General features: G+C 33.1%; 1 protein-coding gene across 1 annotated transcript in view; it reads left to right on the forward strand.

The window, feature by feature from the left end:
• The window catches only part of LOC125070133 (potassium voltage-gated channel protein Shaw-like), a 252,867-nt gene that overhangs the window by 174,234 nt on the left and 59,755 nt on the right, over window positions 1-18,878 (forward strand). The window contains exon 6 of the mRNA XM_047679833.1: window positions 13,388-13,702. Coding sequence (XP_047535789.1) covers window positions 13,388-13,702 — 315 coding nt within the window. The remainder of the gene's footprint in view (window positions 1-13,387; window positions 13,703-18,878) is intronic.

Here is an 18,878-nt window from a genome sequence, read left to right on the forward strand (position 1 = left end):
GCAGTTTTTTGTCTCATTTTTTAATGATAATAGTATGGTGGTCTTACATTATATTTCATTAGCAGCCTGTAAATTTCCCACTGGTCGGCTAAGGCCTCCTCTCCCTTTCAGGGGAAGGTTTGGAGCATATTCCACCACGCTGCTCCAGTGCGGGTTGGTGGAATGCACATGTGGCAGAATTTCGTTCCACGATGTTTTCCTTCACCGTCGAGCACGAGATGAATTATAAACACATGAAAATTCAGTGGTGCCTGACTGGGTTTGAACCCGAAATCATCGGTTAAGAAGCTCGCGTTCTAATCACTGGGCCATCTCGGCTCACGGTGGTCTTGCAAATGAAATATCAATACTCACGTAAATCGCCAATATAGCACTATTTTTTGGAGCCAATTTGCTATGTATCTTTTGCCTGAAGTTACACTGGCCTGTCACTCAACAAATCGAAAATTAACTATACTTTTAGTACTTACTCAAATAAAGCCCACCAAGCATGAGTAAGCATGGGTCTTTTTTGTAATCAGCAAATTTTTATGATGATGATGATATCCTTGTTTAAGGTTATGAGAGTGTCTAAGATATACGATTATACGAATATACGATTATTGAAGCATTCTTTTATTGACTCGATCCATACTTCAAACTCAGGACTACATGATCAGCGGTCAAATGACCCCGTTCTCAAATTAATTAAAAGAGTGACTTTTGACTTATTATCAAATATTAATTATTCGACCGTGATGTCCTACATAAAAATCTGAAGAATTTCAAAGTTAATACTTTGAAATTCTTCAGATTAAACGTCGACACGTAATAAGCATTGACATTATATTTGCAAGGGTTTTAAATCTATATTTTACGTAGGACATCACGGTCGAATAATTAATATTTGATAATAAGTCAAAAGTCACTCTTTTAATTAATTTGAGAACGGGGTCATTTGACCGCTGATCATGTAGTCCTGAGTTTGAAGTATGGATCGAGTCAATAAAAAATGCTTCAAAATTATTTTACTGTTGCGTGCTAATTCTACCTTCAAATTTTAATTTTATCTAGATAAGTTTTACTTCGAAAAACACAAAAGTCGATTGTAATTATGTGTGTATAATTATAAGTTAATACGCTTAAAGTAATTTACTATTGGTTGCCGGAGTTAGCAGCTGTCAAGGAAAATTAGTGTATTCGTAGTCACAACCTCCAACTTCGACACATGTGTTAAATAAACTAGTACTAGTAATATAATAACCTCGGCACTTTGCTTAAATACTAATTTAATCGTGTGGGAATTATGTAACGCTAAAAATAAAAGATATAAAAAACAGTTACAGAAAAAAAATACATTAACTTTTTTACTGGTCTGTCCCGAAGTTTGACTAGAAACTCAATGGACCATCAATTCGAGCAATCTTAACCGAAAAAATTGAAGGACTTTTTAAAAAAAATCTACGATCATACGCATTGTAGTTGAAGTTTGAAAGTAAAATTTAGTCTGTAAACAAGAAAGTACTTTATAATGACAGATCGATCAAAAACCTAATAACATGCGTTCGCAATTCAAATCTGTTAAATTCCTAACTGCATTAAATTCAAATTTAAATATCTTATACGCTTTCAGCGTTGAGGACATTAAACAGTAATTCAAAACACCTGAACCACTCATCAAAGCCTCGTGAAGCTTGAATAGGGCTTGACAAGTCGCTTAGTCCATAGAAACTCTGTCTGCCTCGTCTAATATAATCATAGTCTCTTTGAATAGAAAATAATTAGTGGTACTTTTGTCAGCTACAATCATAATATAAGGGAGATATATGACGTCACGTTTTTTTTTCGTACGAGGTACGGGGAGGTACTTCTAAATTTAGCTGTATAACGGCGGACAGCTCGACAAAAAACATTTTTGTTTTCTCGTTGATCAAGATGCTAATTTATGATGCAGTAGATTAGAAAAGAGCTTGTATTGACTTTGTAGTTATTCTTTTTTTTATTCTTTTGTTCTTTCGAAGTTCCGTTGTTTATGAACCGATTTGAATATATATTTTTTTGGGTATATTTTCTATAAATACTTTTTTTTAAGGGGTTGAATTTTATTAGTATTTGTTTTACAGATAATTATTGTGCGTTTAATTTAATCATAGAAGTCAATAACTATAATAAGTTAATTAACTTGTGGTACAAATTTGATTTTAATACACTGTGGATTGGAAACATATAAATGCACGTTAAGCCGTTGGTCTGTCTCTGTCATATTTGCCCTAATAGCAAGCTAAGGCGAAGAAATAGAGAGCATACTTGTGGTTACACCCACTGTGCACTTAGTATATTATAATATATTAGGGAGATCCTCCTTCCCCCTTTTACATTGCGAATAACTACATCGTTTATCTTTATCTTGTGGCTAGATATAAGCACGCATATATCGAGGTCCTGGGTTCGAACCCCAGGTCGGGCCGATAAAAAGTTATTGGGTTTTTCTATTAAAAATTCTCAGTAACAGTCCGGAGTCTGAAAGCTGGAAGTGTATATACTCCCGTGTCTAAAAGCACGTTATACCATTAATCCAGTGCTTGAACAAAAGTTCATCATATCCTACATGACCGGAAAGATCTGGTCATGTCGGATATGCCGTCCTATCGGATTATGAGATTCGTCCCACCTGATTTTACGTAAATTACGCACGTACTGTACGATATTATGTCCTGCATAGTTCGCTCAAGAGATCGTTGGCCCGTGATATTGAACACTGTGACTGAAATCGGTCAAAACAACATCAATTGAATTTCGTAGTAAAAAAAAAAACGACCACCTTAGTCGTGTTGTAAATACTGGTATAAATATTTTGAACACAAATATTGTTACCCCAAATGAAAGCCATTTGAATAACATTCCATTATATGAATATATAAAGCAATTCATAAATAACTTTAAATATAATTTTCAATTAACCGAAACGATTGAATTTCCGATAAACCACAATGTGATTAAAAAACTCACTCAATTTATTTGGGAAATTTATATATAGATTTACTAAGCTGGGCTTAACCCTATAAAATACAAACTTCCAAGCCCCGTTTTACCCTCTTAGGGGTGGTCTTACGTAAAATCCGGCTTCTTAGCAGATGTCTACACCCTATAAGGAACCTATATTCCAAATTTCAAGTATGTACGTGCTATAGTTTCTGAGATGTCGTGATTAATCAGTGATGGGTTTTTCGTTTTAATATCTTTAGATTATTATTATTATTATTACTTATATTTCAGTTATACTTATTATTATTATATATCAGTATATTATAAATTACGCTCTTCTGTACGTTCTCGCTAATCTCAGAAACAATAATTGCATTTCCATTTTCTTTTCAACCACAGAGCCACACCACACCACACGATTGTCAGACAAACTGATTCACGAAATTCCTTAAATATATAATGATTATTTTCTGTTGTAACGTTATAATTATAATTGGCTTCGTTACAGATACCCACAAAACAATTTTACAAAAACTAAACTTCTATGAGAATTAGATTTCATTGATCTCTCAGCTCAAAATTTCTCGCAATTATTTTACATATCGCTTATAGTAGGCCATCTGTTCGTATACAACAACCACACATATATATATATATATATATATATATATATATATATATGTGTGGTTATGTTCGTATACAACAACCTCTCATATATATATATATATATATATATATATGAGAGGGTGGTACCTACACAAACGGGATTGAAAAAACCTTGTAAATAGACTGAAAAACTATATAATTATTACTATATTCGTAATAACAAATAAAATGTCAAAGTAAGATATCAATTAGGCAGCGGATGATTTTTCCGTTTGAAACATAAACCACGTTTTATCCATCTTATCTCTAACAAACCGTAAGCCGTAAATTGGACAGACTTACGGATTCTACGATGAAAAGAACGCTTAATAAATTCGCTTTTATTAATACTAAATTTATATTTGACCTTTTATAATAATTTTTACATGATTTTTTATAAAAGGTCAACGGATGGAAGATGGTGGACGGACCCCCTAAAACACGCTCATGACAACTCTAGTAGAACTCGTATCAATGGACAAGTCTGACACGAGAACTTTCTTATGATTCATTAGAAGATCTAAGCCTGTTGCTACAAATTGTATATTTTGTACAAAGAACAAACTCCCCTTCATTTTTTAAACTAACAATAATTGGTGATTACTCCCAATTACAAAACATAAATATCTTTTGATCATAAATCGTTATAATAGAGACAAATTAATTGAATTCTTTGTATCGATGTTTTCATTCCATCCACCGTGGGGTAGCTAGTAATAAAAAACTACCATACCGAATGAAGAATTAAAACGTACTTCAGCTCACACATAACCTTAAAACTACGTTTGTTTAGCACTCATTACCACTTGTAGTAATTGAACTGTAACAGTGTTAAAAACTTTAATATATTACAAATTATGATGAATTTCGACCTTATATGAATTCCTCTGAACCAAACATTAGCGTGATTCAGAAATTTTAATTTTGAATCCATACTAATAAACTTGGTGGTACTTGGTGGTAGGGCTTTGTGCAAGCCCGTCTGGGTAGGTACCACCCACTCATCAGATATACTACCGCCAAATAACAGTACACTGTATTGTCGTGTTCCGGTTAGAAGGGTGAGTGAGCCAGTGTAATCACAGGCACAAGGGACATAACATCTTAGTTCCCAAGGCTGGTGGCGCATAGGTGATGTAAGGAATGGTTAATATTTCTTACAGCGCCATTGTCTATGAGCGGTGGTGACCACTTACCATCAGGTGGCCCATATGCTCGTCCGCCAAACAATGCTATAAAAAAAAATAAACTACTCAATTCATGGTGGAAAACTTAAGCTCTAATTCATATATTTAATTTAGAAGCGTTGCACATATTCATTTATAATAAAAATAAAAATCTATCACACACCTTTACCTCTTATAAATAAAACACCGCAAAATTCTAGCCATAACAACATAATGTTTGTATAATGCTATAAATTTAGGTACGATCACGTAGGAAACATTACAGGAACGAATGTCAATTATATGCCTTCTCTTGGGTTTCCCTTTTCGTATGAATACAGAACCATTTCTTCAGCTGAATTTCAGTACAAGCATCCTGGTCGATATCCACAATTCAAATAATTCTTCGTTTCTTATACATAATTCTTTAATAAAGTTTAGATGTAGATTTTTTTTTATAGCTATAATGTCAATCAAATCATAGTGTTAATCCTGTCAGGAGTTGATTAAGTATTAAATACTGTTGATAATATCGTAAATGAAAACAAAAATTAAAGAAAGAATTGATAATAACTAAAAATAATAACAACGATTTTTTTTCTTTAGTTGCTTGCATTGTAAAAGATTCATTCTCGATTAAACTTAACCTGTCCATAAAATTTATTATCATAATTATTATCAACGGATTAATTTATGAGATGTCTAAGAAATTTTATTACTATCTATTAAGAGATCGTTAGTCCAAACGATGGCTTACCTTAACAAAATAATTCCATTGTTACCTGTAAAGGGTAAGGAAAATTTATGCGGAAAGCTCTTGTTACATCCATGGTTGGCAACATCTTTTAACATTTAACTTGGACATTTTTATTAAAGACTAGTTGTGCCCGCGACTTTATGAGCGTTTGAATTTAGCATATCGTGGTATACATATGCATTTAGTAAAAAGCGGTTATTTTAATATTACAAACAGATTCTCCAATTTTATTATATGTATAGAATAGATATAATATTTTCTGTATCAAATAGGATGCATGGAAAGTTGTCGATAAATGCTCAATGCTCAACACCACCCATGGGAATCACCAATACACATAATACATTCCCACTGTGGGAACTAAGACGTGTATACCAGTGTAAGTACTTACACACTCTTTAAATCGGAATACATTAATACCAAGTATTGTCGGTAAAAGAACCGAGATGGCCCTTTGGTAAGAACGCGTACATCTTAACCGATGATTTCGGGTTCAAATCCAGGCAAGCACAACTGAATTTACATGTGCTTAATTTGTATTTATAATTCATCTCATATTCGGCGGTTAAGGGAAACATCGTAAGGAAACCTGTAAGTGACTAATTTCAACGAAATTCTGCCACATGTGTATTCCATCAACCCGCATTGGAGCACCATGGTGGAATATGCTCCAAACCTCCTCAAAGGGAGAGGAGGCCTTAGTCCAGCAGTGGGAAATTTACAGGCTGTTAATGTAATGTAATTGTTGGTAGAATATATGATGAACTTGCACAAAGCCCTACTCCCAAATAAATACGAAATAATTACTCTTTAAATATTAATTTTCTTCTTTGATCGAATATAATTGCTCAATGTATTCCTTTGTTATCTTATTTCTGTGTTTTGTTAATTTTGTTTCATAATATCTCTCAAGATTTCAACGCTTGAAGTAATCGGAGGCATCAAGTGAAGAATAAAACAAAGGAAGTGCTTTCTACCGGCCTACATACTTAAATGAATTTAATTCGAATCGCAATGTTGTTATTTATACCCGAAAACAAATATCTCGCCTGCGCGATTCAAAAACCCGATTTAATTGATCAACGCCATCTGTCGGTGACAGATTGTAAAATACTCGCTTAAAACATGCTTTGATCCAAAAATTGTACAATCAGTTTATAACTTTTACAACCATAAAGTACACACAATGATTGGAATAAAAATATATTTTAAATAAATTACCTTTAAAAACTTCTGAATAAATATAATATTATTATGAATATGTGTTATACCTTACGTAATTGTTTGTAGGGGGAATCTCAGGAATTTATGAGTCAATTCTAAAAAAAACTCAAATTATCAAAATTATTCTTGAGTGGCATAAATTATGTTTATATTTATATTAGCCAAGCTACCACGATGTTTGTCTAACAAGAAACACCCCTTTAAACTTAGAATACCGTTAAAACATATCATGGGTTCCTCATTATATTCAAGCAAAATTGATGGCTGCAAAATTTCAACCGCCCATTTCGCAACGACAATTTTTTTTTTACCAGTTTTTAGCAATAAATTCCATCCTTACTAAGCCGGGTGGGTCACTATATCAAACTCAAACTCAAACTCAAATTCCTTTATTCAATATAGAAGTATTACACTTTCTTATTGATTGTCAAGTTAAACACTACCACCGGTTCGGAAAAAGAAAACACCCTGACCTGAGAAGAACCGGCGAAAGAAACTCAGCGGGACTTTTTTTTTTCTTTACGTCAAATTAATTATATACATAATTATATATGAGTAGAAACAGCCAGGAGGCGATCGTTTCATTCCCAAGGTGTGCTATCAAACATAAACTCACTAATTGTATAGTAACCTTTCGCACACAAGCGTTCCTTAACAATTTTTTTAAATTTCGCAACAGAAGCATTTTGAACGCTTTCTGGGATCCTGTTGTAGAAGCGTATACATTGCCCCACAAAAGAGTTACTGACTCTATGCAGTCGAGTAACAGGAGTAACAAGATTGTGTTTGTTCCTTGTACCAACGTTATGAGAATCACATTTTCTCATAAAAACATTAATATTTTTCCGTACATACAAAACATTACAGAATATATATTGAGAAGCAACAGTCAATATCTTAATTTCTTTAAATTTATACCTCAAAGATTCCTTGGCTCCCAGGTTATAGATTGCGCGAATAGCCCTCTTCTGCAGCACAAATATAGTATGGATAGCGGCTGCGTTACCCCAAAGCATAATACCGTACGACATTATACTGTGAAAGTAACTGAAATAAACTAGGCGAGCCGTATCAACATCGGTAAATAATCTAATTTTTTTGACCGCAAATGCCGCAGAACTCAGTCTACCCGCCAATCCGTTTATATGGGGGAGCCACTGTAATTTGGCATCAAGAGTAAGGCCAAGAAATTCAGTTGTTTCAACTGGATCCATCGATTCCCCATTGATAAGTACATCGGGTTTTACATTTTGCACGTTTGGTGTGCTAAATTTTACAATTTTAGTTTTTTTATTATTCAGCCTAAGATTATTTACGCTAAACCAGTGTACTATATCAGACATAGCATTGTTTACATCGTCATACTGTACCTGTTTCCTATTAATTTTAAAAACCAAAGAGGTATCATCAGCAAACAATACTATATCATGTTTGTTCCCAACAAGAAAGGGCAAGTCATTAATATATATGAGGAATAGAAAAGGTCCAAGAATTGATCCTTGTGGGACCCCCATACCAACTAAGACCCCAGGAGACCTTGTCCCTTTAACGTCAACCCTCTGAATTCTATTGTTAAGATAAGAAGTCAGAAGGTCGAGTGCACATTCTCTAATTCCATAGTGATATAGTTTCCTGACCAGAGTTTCATGTTGAACACAATCAAAGGCTTTGGATAAGTCGCAGAAAATCCCTAAGGCATCCTGCGACCTCTCCCAGGCTTCATAGATATTTCTTATTAGTTCGATACCTGCGTCGGTAGTCGAGCGACCCCTCGTAAATCCAAATTGTTTTCTATGAAGCAGATTGTATCTATTGAAATATGCTAATAATTGATTTAAAATAATTTTTTCAAATATTTTGCTGAGGGTTGGTAGTATCGAGATTGGCCTATAGTTGTTAGGATCTGAAGAGCTACCAGATTTAAATATTGGAATGACTTTACTATGTTTCATCAGGTCAGTCAGGTTATTTTGTCATGTGCATTCTTAATTCTATTTTTTATAGTTAAAGACTTTGCCAAAAAGCACACTTTTCTAAATAATTTTGAATAGTTACTTACATAGTTGGCAAAAGTGGCACTGTGATTGTACGTCCTTTCATTGTAAAGCTCGTACATTCGTTGCCTACTTTTATGAATTCCAATAGTAGCCCAATCATTGAATTTTAAAAAGTTTTTTGTATTAACTGTTTTAGAAGTGAATATTGCATCAAACTTGTTTCTAATTAATTTAAATAGATTATTATACAAAGCATTGGGGTTATCACTAAAAGATAAGTGTGGTAGATTAGCCAAAATATTACTCCTAAACTTCTCAATACGACTAGTGGTCAAAGGAACAAACATTATTTTTTCGGAATTGCTTATTTTTTTAACATGGAAGTTAAATAAAGCTTGTTGTCCACAATGATCTGAATTTAGTTTATTAATTATAATTTTATTTTGTGGAATATGGGTTGCAAATATGCTATCTATGCAAGTTGCTATGGAATCTGTTATTCTAGTTGGTTCTAAGAACAGATTTACCAGATTATATGAACTTAACAATGATCTGAATCTAATACTTGTGGTTGGATTATGCAGTAAATTTATATTAAAATCTCCACAAACAATAATTTCTTTATTAGATTCAGATAATTTCGATAAAACATTTTCCAGTACATTTTCAAACAATTCATATAATCCACTAGGGGGCCTGTATACGCATACAACAATGACACGCTCAAGCTCTGCACAGGCTATTTCTATAGTTTGCTCAATAGAAAGGCTCACAATATCTTTACGTTCCTTAAATTTAAAATTTTTACTCATAAGTATTAAAGATCCACCGCGTATAGCTTTATTCCTACTGAACAAACTAGCCATCTGGTGCCCACTAAAGTTAAACATGACCTGATATGATTTCATTTAATACATAGTTTAATGTTTTTTCTATTCTGTTAAGACTTATTTCTGAGCAAACACCCAATCCCTGCTTGGGGAGAAGGTTTGTAGTTAAATGTGCTTGTTCAGCTTCGAAATTTGGCCACTTGGCCTTCTCAATTTTTTCACCATCACGTAAATTCGTGATGACGTGACCTATTCGTATCGTCAAACTGCCGAGTATCTAGATAGTATTTTCAACTGAGATTAAGTTAATATAATTGCACGTATATCGTGATTAATGCCTTAATAAGATTTCAAAGATCTCTAGGCCATCAATTATTTACAATTCGGCGTATTTGTACTTCATTCCTCGCAAAAGTTTTATTTTGTGCCAATATATTATGTAATCGTCTCATAACGATCTAGAACTATTTACAGTAATGGAGGACAATAGAATAATAAAATTTAGACGAGAACGACAATAAACAAACAATCTCAAGGACAATCATAGTAAACAAAATTGGTAAAATATATTGGTTAAATAACAATGCTAAGCGTGATTCTAAATTTAAACGTGTACCAAAATTTTTACCATTATTTAAACCGAATCGAATTTATACGTAATTGAAATTTCCAATTTATAACTGGATTTTTTTGATCGTGATAAACTATTTTAAATTGAAAAGTCCAACACAGATCCTAGTAATCAAATCTAAACCGAGCCTTAATGAACTGTTAAAGCCAGACGCAAACCGATAGCAATTTCAATGAATTTGAAAACTATCTATCGGAGATATGCCAAACGTTCAACAATCAGAGAAATATTCGACGCCAACCCTCTAACTTCTACGTTTTAGATGATTTGCAACGGTCGGTTCGTTCGATAGTGATTGTGAGACTGAAACCGGATTTATCGTGTAAGGGGATTTGTTTAAACTGCAGGCTTTGAGAATAGTGAAATCGAAAATAGCATGTGAAAAGGTAATGTCGATAGTGAGAGGTGAATTTTGTTTTTCATTGTTAAAAGTTAGACGATGATAATACTGTAAATTCTTCGGGCGTTTTCTTATTATTCCGACGCTTGTTTTGGCTGGTTTTTTTTTAATGCTTTTAATAAAATATTTTCGCTTCAAACATTTCATTCTGAAACATCGTTAGATAAATTAAGATAACATAAAATTTTGCCGTTTATATCGAGGCTCCGAGGAACAAAGAATGTTGTTATATTTACCGATTTCGCAAAAAGTCGACGTTGTAAATGTTTGAAGTTCTTTTATATGGTTATTCAAGGGTTGTTCGGAATTTTGTTAATAAGAATTTTTGTATTTTTCTGTTTATTCAAAAATAAATTTTATTTTATTTAATGTTATTTTAAATTACCAAATTAGAAGTTATATATTCGATACTCTTGCTGTCATCTGTATTTATTAATTAAAAGAATAATTTAGACGATAAAAAAAACACTTTCTCTAGAACTTACTCATAAAATAAATCTTCAAAGAAAATTATTATTGTTCTTTGAATTTTTCCACTTTGAAGTCTACAAAACTTAATTATTTTAACCTTGACTTTTAAATGCCAAATGGCAAACTCTTCAATTACTGCGAGCCATTAGGCAAATAATTATTAAATTGAATCTATAAATTGTATTATCGAATTAAGATGGCGTGACACTCAGGTATTAATTGTTGGTTGTTAGGAGTTGGTATTATAAATATCGTTTTTGGAATTTGCCATATGAAATCGACTTTTGTGTGATTCTTATCTACAAAAATCTCAGCGATAGCTGACCTCAAAACTTATGGAAAGGGACACGGGATAGTTATAAAACATGCACCTTTCCTTGCCGTGGGCTCAACGGAGCGGACCTTATGTGAAGCCATATCAGCTGCAGGTTCCCGTGCTGGGCAGGGCTGATCTGATGGCGGCTGATCTGTAGAATACGGTATATTTTTTAACATAGTGTCTCCTACACAGGGATCTATCAACTTAAGCCACTTTCCTTTTTCTGATCTCGAAAAGCACGTTTATGCGTTTCCTAGACAGAAAGTAAGGTATGCGGGACTTACCGGCGCCGAATGCGCCGAAATACACACTAAAAAAATAGGGGCACCCACTACATCTTTGTAATGGGCTTTACAGAATCAACTGCACCTTTTACCCTTACGGCCCGACGGTTGGCCCAATGGTTGGCTCTAGGGGTATCCCCTGTGTAGAGAGAATCTTCTAGTCCGCTGACTATTACGTTGGGGTATGCCTACATCTTGTCCCTGGTCCTCTTTGGCGATGTGGTTAACCGAAGGTACTCTTCTCATGCACCCGCTTTGCCCCATGGCCTCCTTCTGCGTTATGTTCTTGCAGAAGGAGACCATCTCCTTTTAGCTCCTCTCGCTATCATTATGGTGTTGGAGGCGCTGAAGTTTTGCCTATCAAGGAATTTCGGTTCAGAAAAACCTTTACTTTTTATGTAATTTTTTAGTATCCTATTATGCTAAGCGTTGCCATTTTTACGTCAATTTGATGTTATAAAAAGTATTTAATATTCATTTAGAATCTGACGCTGTTGGATACATAATAATGATCTCGAAATTTATGCAAAATGAATACAAGTAGAAACAAAGTTGCTTTGGATTTGACGTCGACTTGCTTGCGATTTCGTTTGCCGAAATTCTTTTGTTTGTTTTAAATAAATTTACATTGTACATGTACACATAGATCACATTATGTATTTTATGTGTTTTTGGTACAACTCGCTGGCTTACGAGAACGAGGAAATAATTGCTTTCGACGTTCGTATAAGTTATTTATTGTATGCAATAATTGTATATTAAAACTTTTGCTACATATTAAACGCTATAATTGTATACGAAGTGAAGTACTATGTAGAAGCAGTTAGAACTCATGCCTCCCCTTCCCTTATTTCCGTGTTTGTTTAATGAGTAAACAGGCTCAAAAAAATGCAAATTCGCGTTTTATACACGGTTTTTCACAGCGCAAATATTGAGCCCGCATTATGTGTAAATAAAGCATATCACTTATTTTGCTGGTAATTTTATATTTGATACATTTTCAGATATTATAAAGATATGTTATATTTTATTAATGTTTTTTTTCAAACGCTTGTATTTTTATACTTTTTTTCTTATTCGTTTATTGCAAACGTATTGCACGTTTGCAATAAAATTGAGTGTGATTGTTATGATATAAAATCTACGGTTTGCATCTAGAATTATTGAATAAAAATATCCTAAAAAACTAAATAAAAAATGCTTTCTTTATATATAGGTGAAAAGAATATACCTAAAATCTTAATTCCTAATTTTTTATACGGTATTTGATGGCGGACGAGCATATGGGCCATCTGACGGTAAGTGGTCACCTAATGCTAATGCGCCACCAACTTTGGGAACTAAAATGTTACGTCCCTTGTGCTTGTAGTTACACTGGCTCCTCCTTTCAAACCGGTACGCAGAAATACTGAGTACTGTTATTTGGCGGTAGAATATCCCTACCAAATGGCCCTACCATGAAGTAAGCACTTATATTTGTTAGCACACTTTCTATATTAAACAAATGTTTCTTTAAATATTACTACTCATTGATGAACGACTGACTTCTTTGATAGTTATTATCGGAAGACTATGCCAGTGATGGCTTTTTAATAATTTTTCTTATGAAAAGACAATTCAAAAAGCTTTACAATGTACTTAAACTTAATTACGTTTCGTATGGTTCTATAATAAAATTAATCCATTGATTTTGTTTCAGGTCGCTCCAAATATCATAGAATTCGTCAAATCACCAGTCAATATTATCGACTTTATAGCCACATTAAGTTTTTACATGGACGTTGTGGTTGAGCTGACGGTTGTCAAAAGAAATTTGGACAAAGCTGACATCTTAGAATTCATCTCCATCATCAAGATCCTGAGACTGTTTAAGCTTACGAGGCACAGTCCTGGCTTGAAGATCCTTGTCCATACGTTCAAGGCGTCAGCGAAAGAGCTGACTTTGTTGGTGTTTTTTCTCGTCCTCGGCATCGTTATATTCGCCAGCCTCGTGTACTATGCTGAGAAATCACAGGTGAGCAATATTTATTTAAATTGAATATCCGCCCTTTATCTCGAAAACCGAGACCCCAATAATGCGATAAGTGCACTCATGTAAATTATTGTATTAATTTAAATAATAATACCTATGTTGTCGCTTTACACTTAATTCAACACTGTAACATGGCAATTCAATGGTGCTTTTGTGAGACTACTTGAATTAATAATATTTTAATTTTCATTTTATATACATTATACAAAATTTCATCGTCATTTATAATTGGAATTAATAAACTATTGATTATTTCGTTAAATACCTGATGGTAAATGGTCACCTTATCCCATAGATAAAGGCACTACAACATGAAAAGGTATATATGTAAATACAATATAGCCAAGCAAAAAACATCCTTTTGTCTGTAATCACTTGCCTGCTTTTACTTAAGTGAGGTACATAGTTGATTATAAATGCTGCCACAAAAACATCGTAACGCTTAAGAAATGGCCATTAACATGATAAATAATAAAAAACGTGAAGCTTGTCGTATAAATTATTAGTAATCGTTAGGACATCCGGCGTCTGTCTTGGTGAACAGGGAATAAATTATTATTATTATAACTGGTTTAATCTGGTTTAATATTGTCAAGCATTGTAAGGCAATACGATTCTGATTTCAAATGATACTGATACTGATACATGATATCTGTCTTTAATGGTGAAAGTAACGCACAAACAAATGAAAACGTATATAACGTTGCTTACTTAAGGAACTTCGGGTAAATGTTAGTTAGTTATAAACACATTAGTAAATAGGGCTCACTCAATACAAGATTATATTAAAGATTAAAAAAACGTGGACTTAGTATTCATTGATTCAAGGCGGGATAAGATATAATTGTTCTTTAATGACGTACTCTGTTATTAAAATAGCGGAATAGATACTGGGTTTCTTCTCGGTTCTGGTAGAATCTATTTTCCGAACCGGTGGTAGCTTTACATTTAAGTCAACACCGTAACATTAAGATTCAAATGTGATTTTATAAGTCTACTTGAATAAAGAAAATTTTGATTTTGATTTTATATATATATAATTTCATTCAATAGGTATTCATAAATCTGACATATTTATTTGGAATACAGCGCCAAGAATCTCGAGGAATATAAAAAGTATCTTGTTTTTCAAACTTGATTCAAGTTAAGAGTTTCTTTCGTGATGAAGAAAACATCGTTAGAATGTCCAAATGAACATGTTTACTCCTCATCTTATATTTAAGCAAAAAACAAAGTTAATCTACATAATTTTTTCCCATAAATTTGTAACCTTATAAACACTCTTATAGAATACTTCTTGCATATACGTAGTACAAAAAAACACATTTTAATAAAATGCTCAATTGACTGATTTTTACGGCACAAGGTACATAACATCTTAGTTCCCAAGGTTGTTGGCGTATTGGCGATCTAAGGACTGATTAATGTTTCTTACAGCGCCATTGTTTATGGGCGATGGTGACCACTTGCCATCAGGTGGCCTATAAGCTTGTCCACCAACGTATGATATATATATATAGGTATATATATATGATATATATATATATATATATATATATATATATATATATATATGATGTATATATATATGATATATATATATATATAGGTACAAATACAAATATTATTATCATGTTATACTAAAATTATGTTATTATATGTACGAAAGATGGTCCAGTGGATATAATACTGGCAAGGTCTATCGAAGATCACGGGATTCAAAGATAATCCGTGTCAGATAGATATATAGACCCTTCCTTCTCCGCTTTTTTAGTATAAGAAAGCGGTCGGACAAATGAGCCACCTGATGATCAATGTTCACTACTGCCCATAGACATTGGCGATGGCAACTAAGATATCATGTTCCTGACTTACTCATCTTTCAAACCGGAACACAAAAAAACAAAATAGGGCTCTTTTGCAGTCGCATATGTCATGAATGCGTGGTACTCAGTCGGGTTAGCAAAAGGCTACCATCATGTAAGCTTAGCAGTGAGATATCAACTTATATATGTATACACAGTACAGTACAAAGAAATATGTGTTTATATCACCGTAAAATTTTAAATACCGTTAGATTATAATCTATCTCGTAAAATTGTAAACTTTCGAAAGATTGTGAACCGAAACTTGCTGCTTACAATTAACGCATTACTTTTCGGTAGATTATAATCTACCGAAGCTAATTGAAGTCAGATTATAAAAACTCTAATCTAATCCAACCAAAATATTATGAACGCGAGATAGATTATAATCTAACGGTATTTAAAATTTTACTATGATATAAACACATATTTCTTTGACGTCTACTTTCTATACAAATAGTCGTTCCGTTTTGATTACTAGAAATCATTTAAAATACAAATTGCAATCGTAAACCGGTATTGATTGGAGTGTAAATCCATTTAGCGTGTTGATCTGCAATCGTGATACAATAAAGCACATTTAGCGAGTATTCAATCGCTTCATTCATTGCAAGTTCAGTACGAGATGTGATTCGAATACATCTCAATTTTATCGCGAATTTGAGTTTAATTTTCAATGAAATATTATACAAGATGGCTTTAGAAATTTGATTTCGATATTGATAAAAGATAATTTTGCTAACTAAAGAAGTAATATTATAAGTACAAGAAATTTCACTTAAAAAGAGTCTTAATTGGACAAAATTTTCTATGCAAAATGTTACATTATATAATTTTGAACTTTAAAATCGAAATTTCTGTACCAAACCATTTTCATCCTATTTTCTTTTCTACAAGAAATTATCTTAGCTTAAAATGTAATCATTATGCCTTCATTAAACTCTAGCGGTTACACGTGGTTATTACACAGACAGATAACATTAAAAAATATTCTACATACGTATCCTTTAAGAAACAACCACAATATTTTCATAACAATATTTTATTCCAAGCCAACGGATCCTTTTATATTTATTACGTGTGTATGTAAATGATAAATTGTTTTAGCCGTTTTCTTTTGTGAGACTGAAAATAATACATTCTTAAATATTCTATATAAATCGGATTCGGAGGGACGACGAAATTAATTCGATCTCGGAATAAAAGTTTTCGAGAGATATGACACTTCGCTTATCATTTATACCCTTGGATTTTTTTATATGCGTAATTTTGTATAATTCATCTCGTGTTCTGCGGCGAAGGAAATTGCACGTCGGTTAAAATTTTGTCTCATCTGTATCCAGAGACCAGCAATGGAAAGAAAGAGAGAAACAATTAATTTTTATTTACTTCCCACGTAGTACAGAACTCAACGAGAATTGAAATAAAATGGAAATTTGACACACACTGTTGTGTGGCCAAAGTTGGAACACAACACTAGTTCACAGCTGATGATAACATTCCATAGCTTCTAACATAAGTCCTACTATTGGGCTTTAACTAAATAAGACGAAATTGCGAGAAAATTGATACAACTTCGGTTAAACAAAGGTTGATACATTTATACCCGTAACGAGAACGTGACGTTACAAATATTACCCCGAGGCTTATAAGCGCAGGTTGTATAATATAATTAAGGTCAAAGGTCGATGAAAGGCAAGTCATTGTATAATAATATATAAGATCTTTTTTGTATTTAAAGAGTAAATAGATGTTTTTCTGCGTATCTAAAGTTACCCTTAATTACAAAGTCAAAGTCAAGTCAAAGTCAAAAATCTTTATTCAATATAGAAGTGTTTGCACTTGCTTATTGATTGTCAAAAATCTACCACCGGTTCGGAATTTAGCACCTCGGACCTGAGAAGAACCGGCGAAAGAAACTCAGCGGGATATATTTTTTTTCATTTTTTTTAACCATTTTCCATGTAGGTACAATGATAAGTATATATTAGTTGTTTGAAACAGCCTGGAGGCGATCATTTCATTCCCAAGGTGTGCAGTCAACTAAAAAGTCATTAGTGTTGTAATATCCTTTAGCACACAAACGCTCTTTAACGACTCTTTTGAATTTTATAATTGAATAATTTTGAACGTTTTCTGGGATCCTGTTGTAAAAACGTATACATTGCCCCAAAAAAGAGTTACTAACCCTGTGTAATCGGGTACTTGGAGTAACAAGTTTATTCTTGTTCCTAGTGTTAATAGAATGTACGTCACAATTTCTGGGAAAATCATTTATGTTTTTGCGTACATACATAACATTATCAAAAACAAATTGAGAAGCGACAGTCATTATTTTAATTTCTTTAAATTTACCTCTTAACGAATCTTTTGGGACCAGGTTATAAATTGCACGAATAGCCCTCTTCTGCAGTACAAAAATAGTATTAATGTCAGCTGCATTACCCCAGAGTAGGATGCCATACGACATTATACTATGGAAATAACTGAAGTACACAAGGCGTGCCGTATCCACATCAGTCAAAAGTCTAATTTTTTTTACCGCATAGGCTGCAGAGCTAAGTCTATTCGCCAATTTATTTATATGGGGGCCCCATTGGAGCTTAGAGTCTATTGTCATACCAAGGAACTCTGTTGATTCTAAAACATCTAATGCTTCCCCGTTTAAACGTACACTCGTTTTGACACATCTTACATTGGGAGTAGTGAATTTAATACATTTAGTCTTTTTACTATTTAACATTAAATTATTAACACTAAACCAATTTACTATTTCAGAGAGAGTATTGTTCACATCGTCATATATTGAAAGACGTCTTTTTATTTTAAAAATTAAAGAAGTATCATCAGCAAACAATACTATCTCGAGTTTATCACCTAGGAGATGTGGCAGGTCATTTATATAAACAAGGAAGAGAAATGGTCCAAGAATTGATCCTTGAGGGACCCCCACAGTAACTGGAGACCCGGGAGATCTCTTTCCATTTACATCAACCCTCTGAATGCGATTGCTCAGATACGAAATCAGAAGACTGAGTGCAGTGTCCCTAATTCCATAATGACGTAGCTTCCTGACCAAAGTTTCGTGTTGCACACAATCAAAGGCCTTAGATAAATCACAAAATATCCCTAAGGCATCCTGTGACACAATGAATTAAAAAAAAAAACAGTGTATTTGTTTTAAGGAATACTTCAGATTTTTACTCGTTACACTTCGAGTTACATTAACGGTATATATACAACTATTAGACTAAAGAAAAAATAAAAAAAATATATTTAAAAGTTGTAATTTT

The sequence above is a fragment of the Vanessa atalanta genome, chromosome 16 (genome assembly GCF_905147765.1).
Source record: "Vanessa atalanta chromosome 16, ilVanAtal1.2, whole genome shotgun sequence".
Classification (NCBI taxonomy): domain Eukaryota; kingdom Metazoa; phylum Arthropoda; class Insecta; order Lepidoptera; family Nymphalidae; genus Vanessa; species Vanessa atalanta.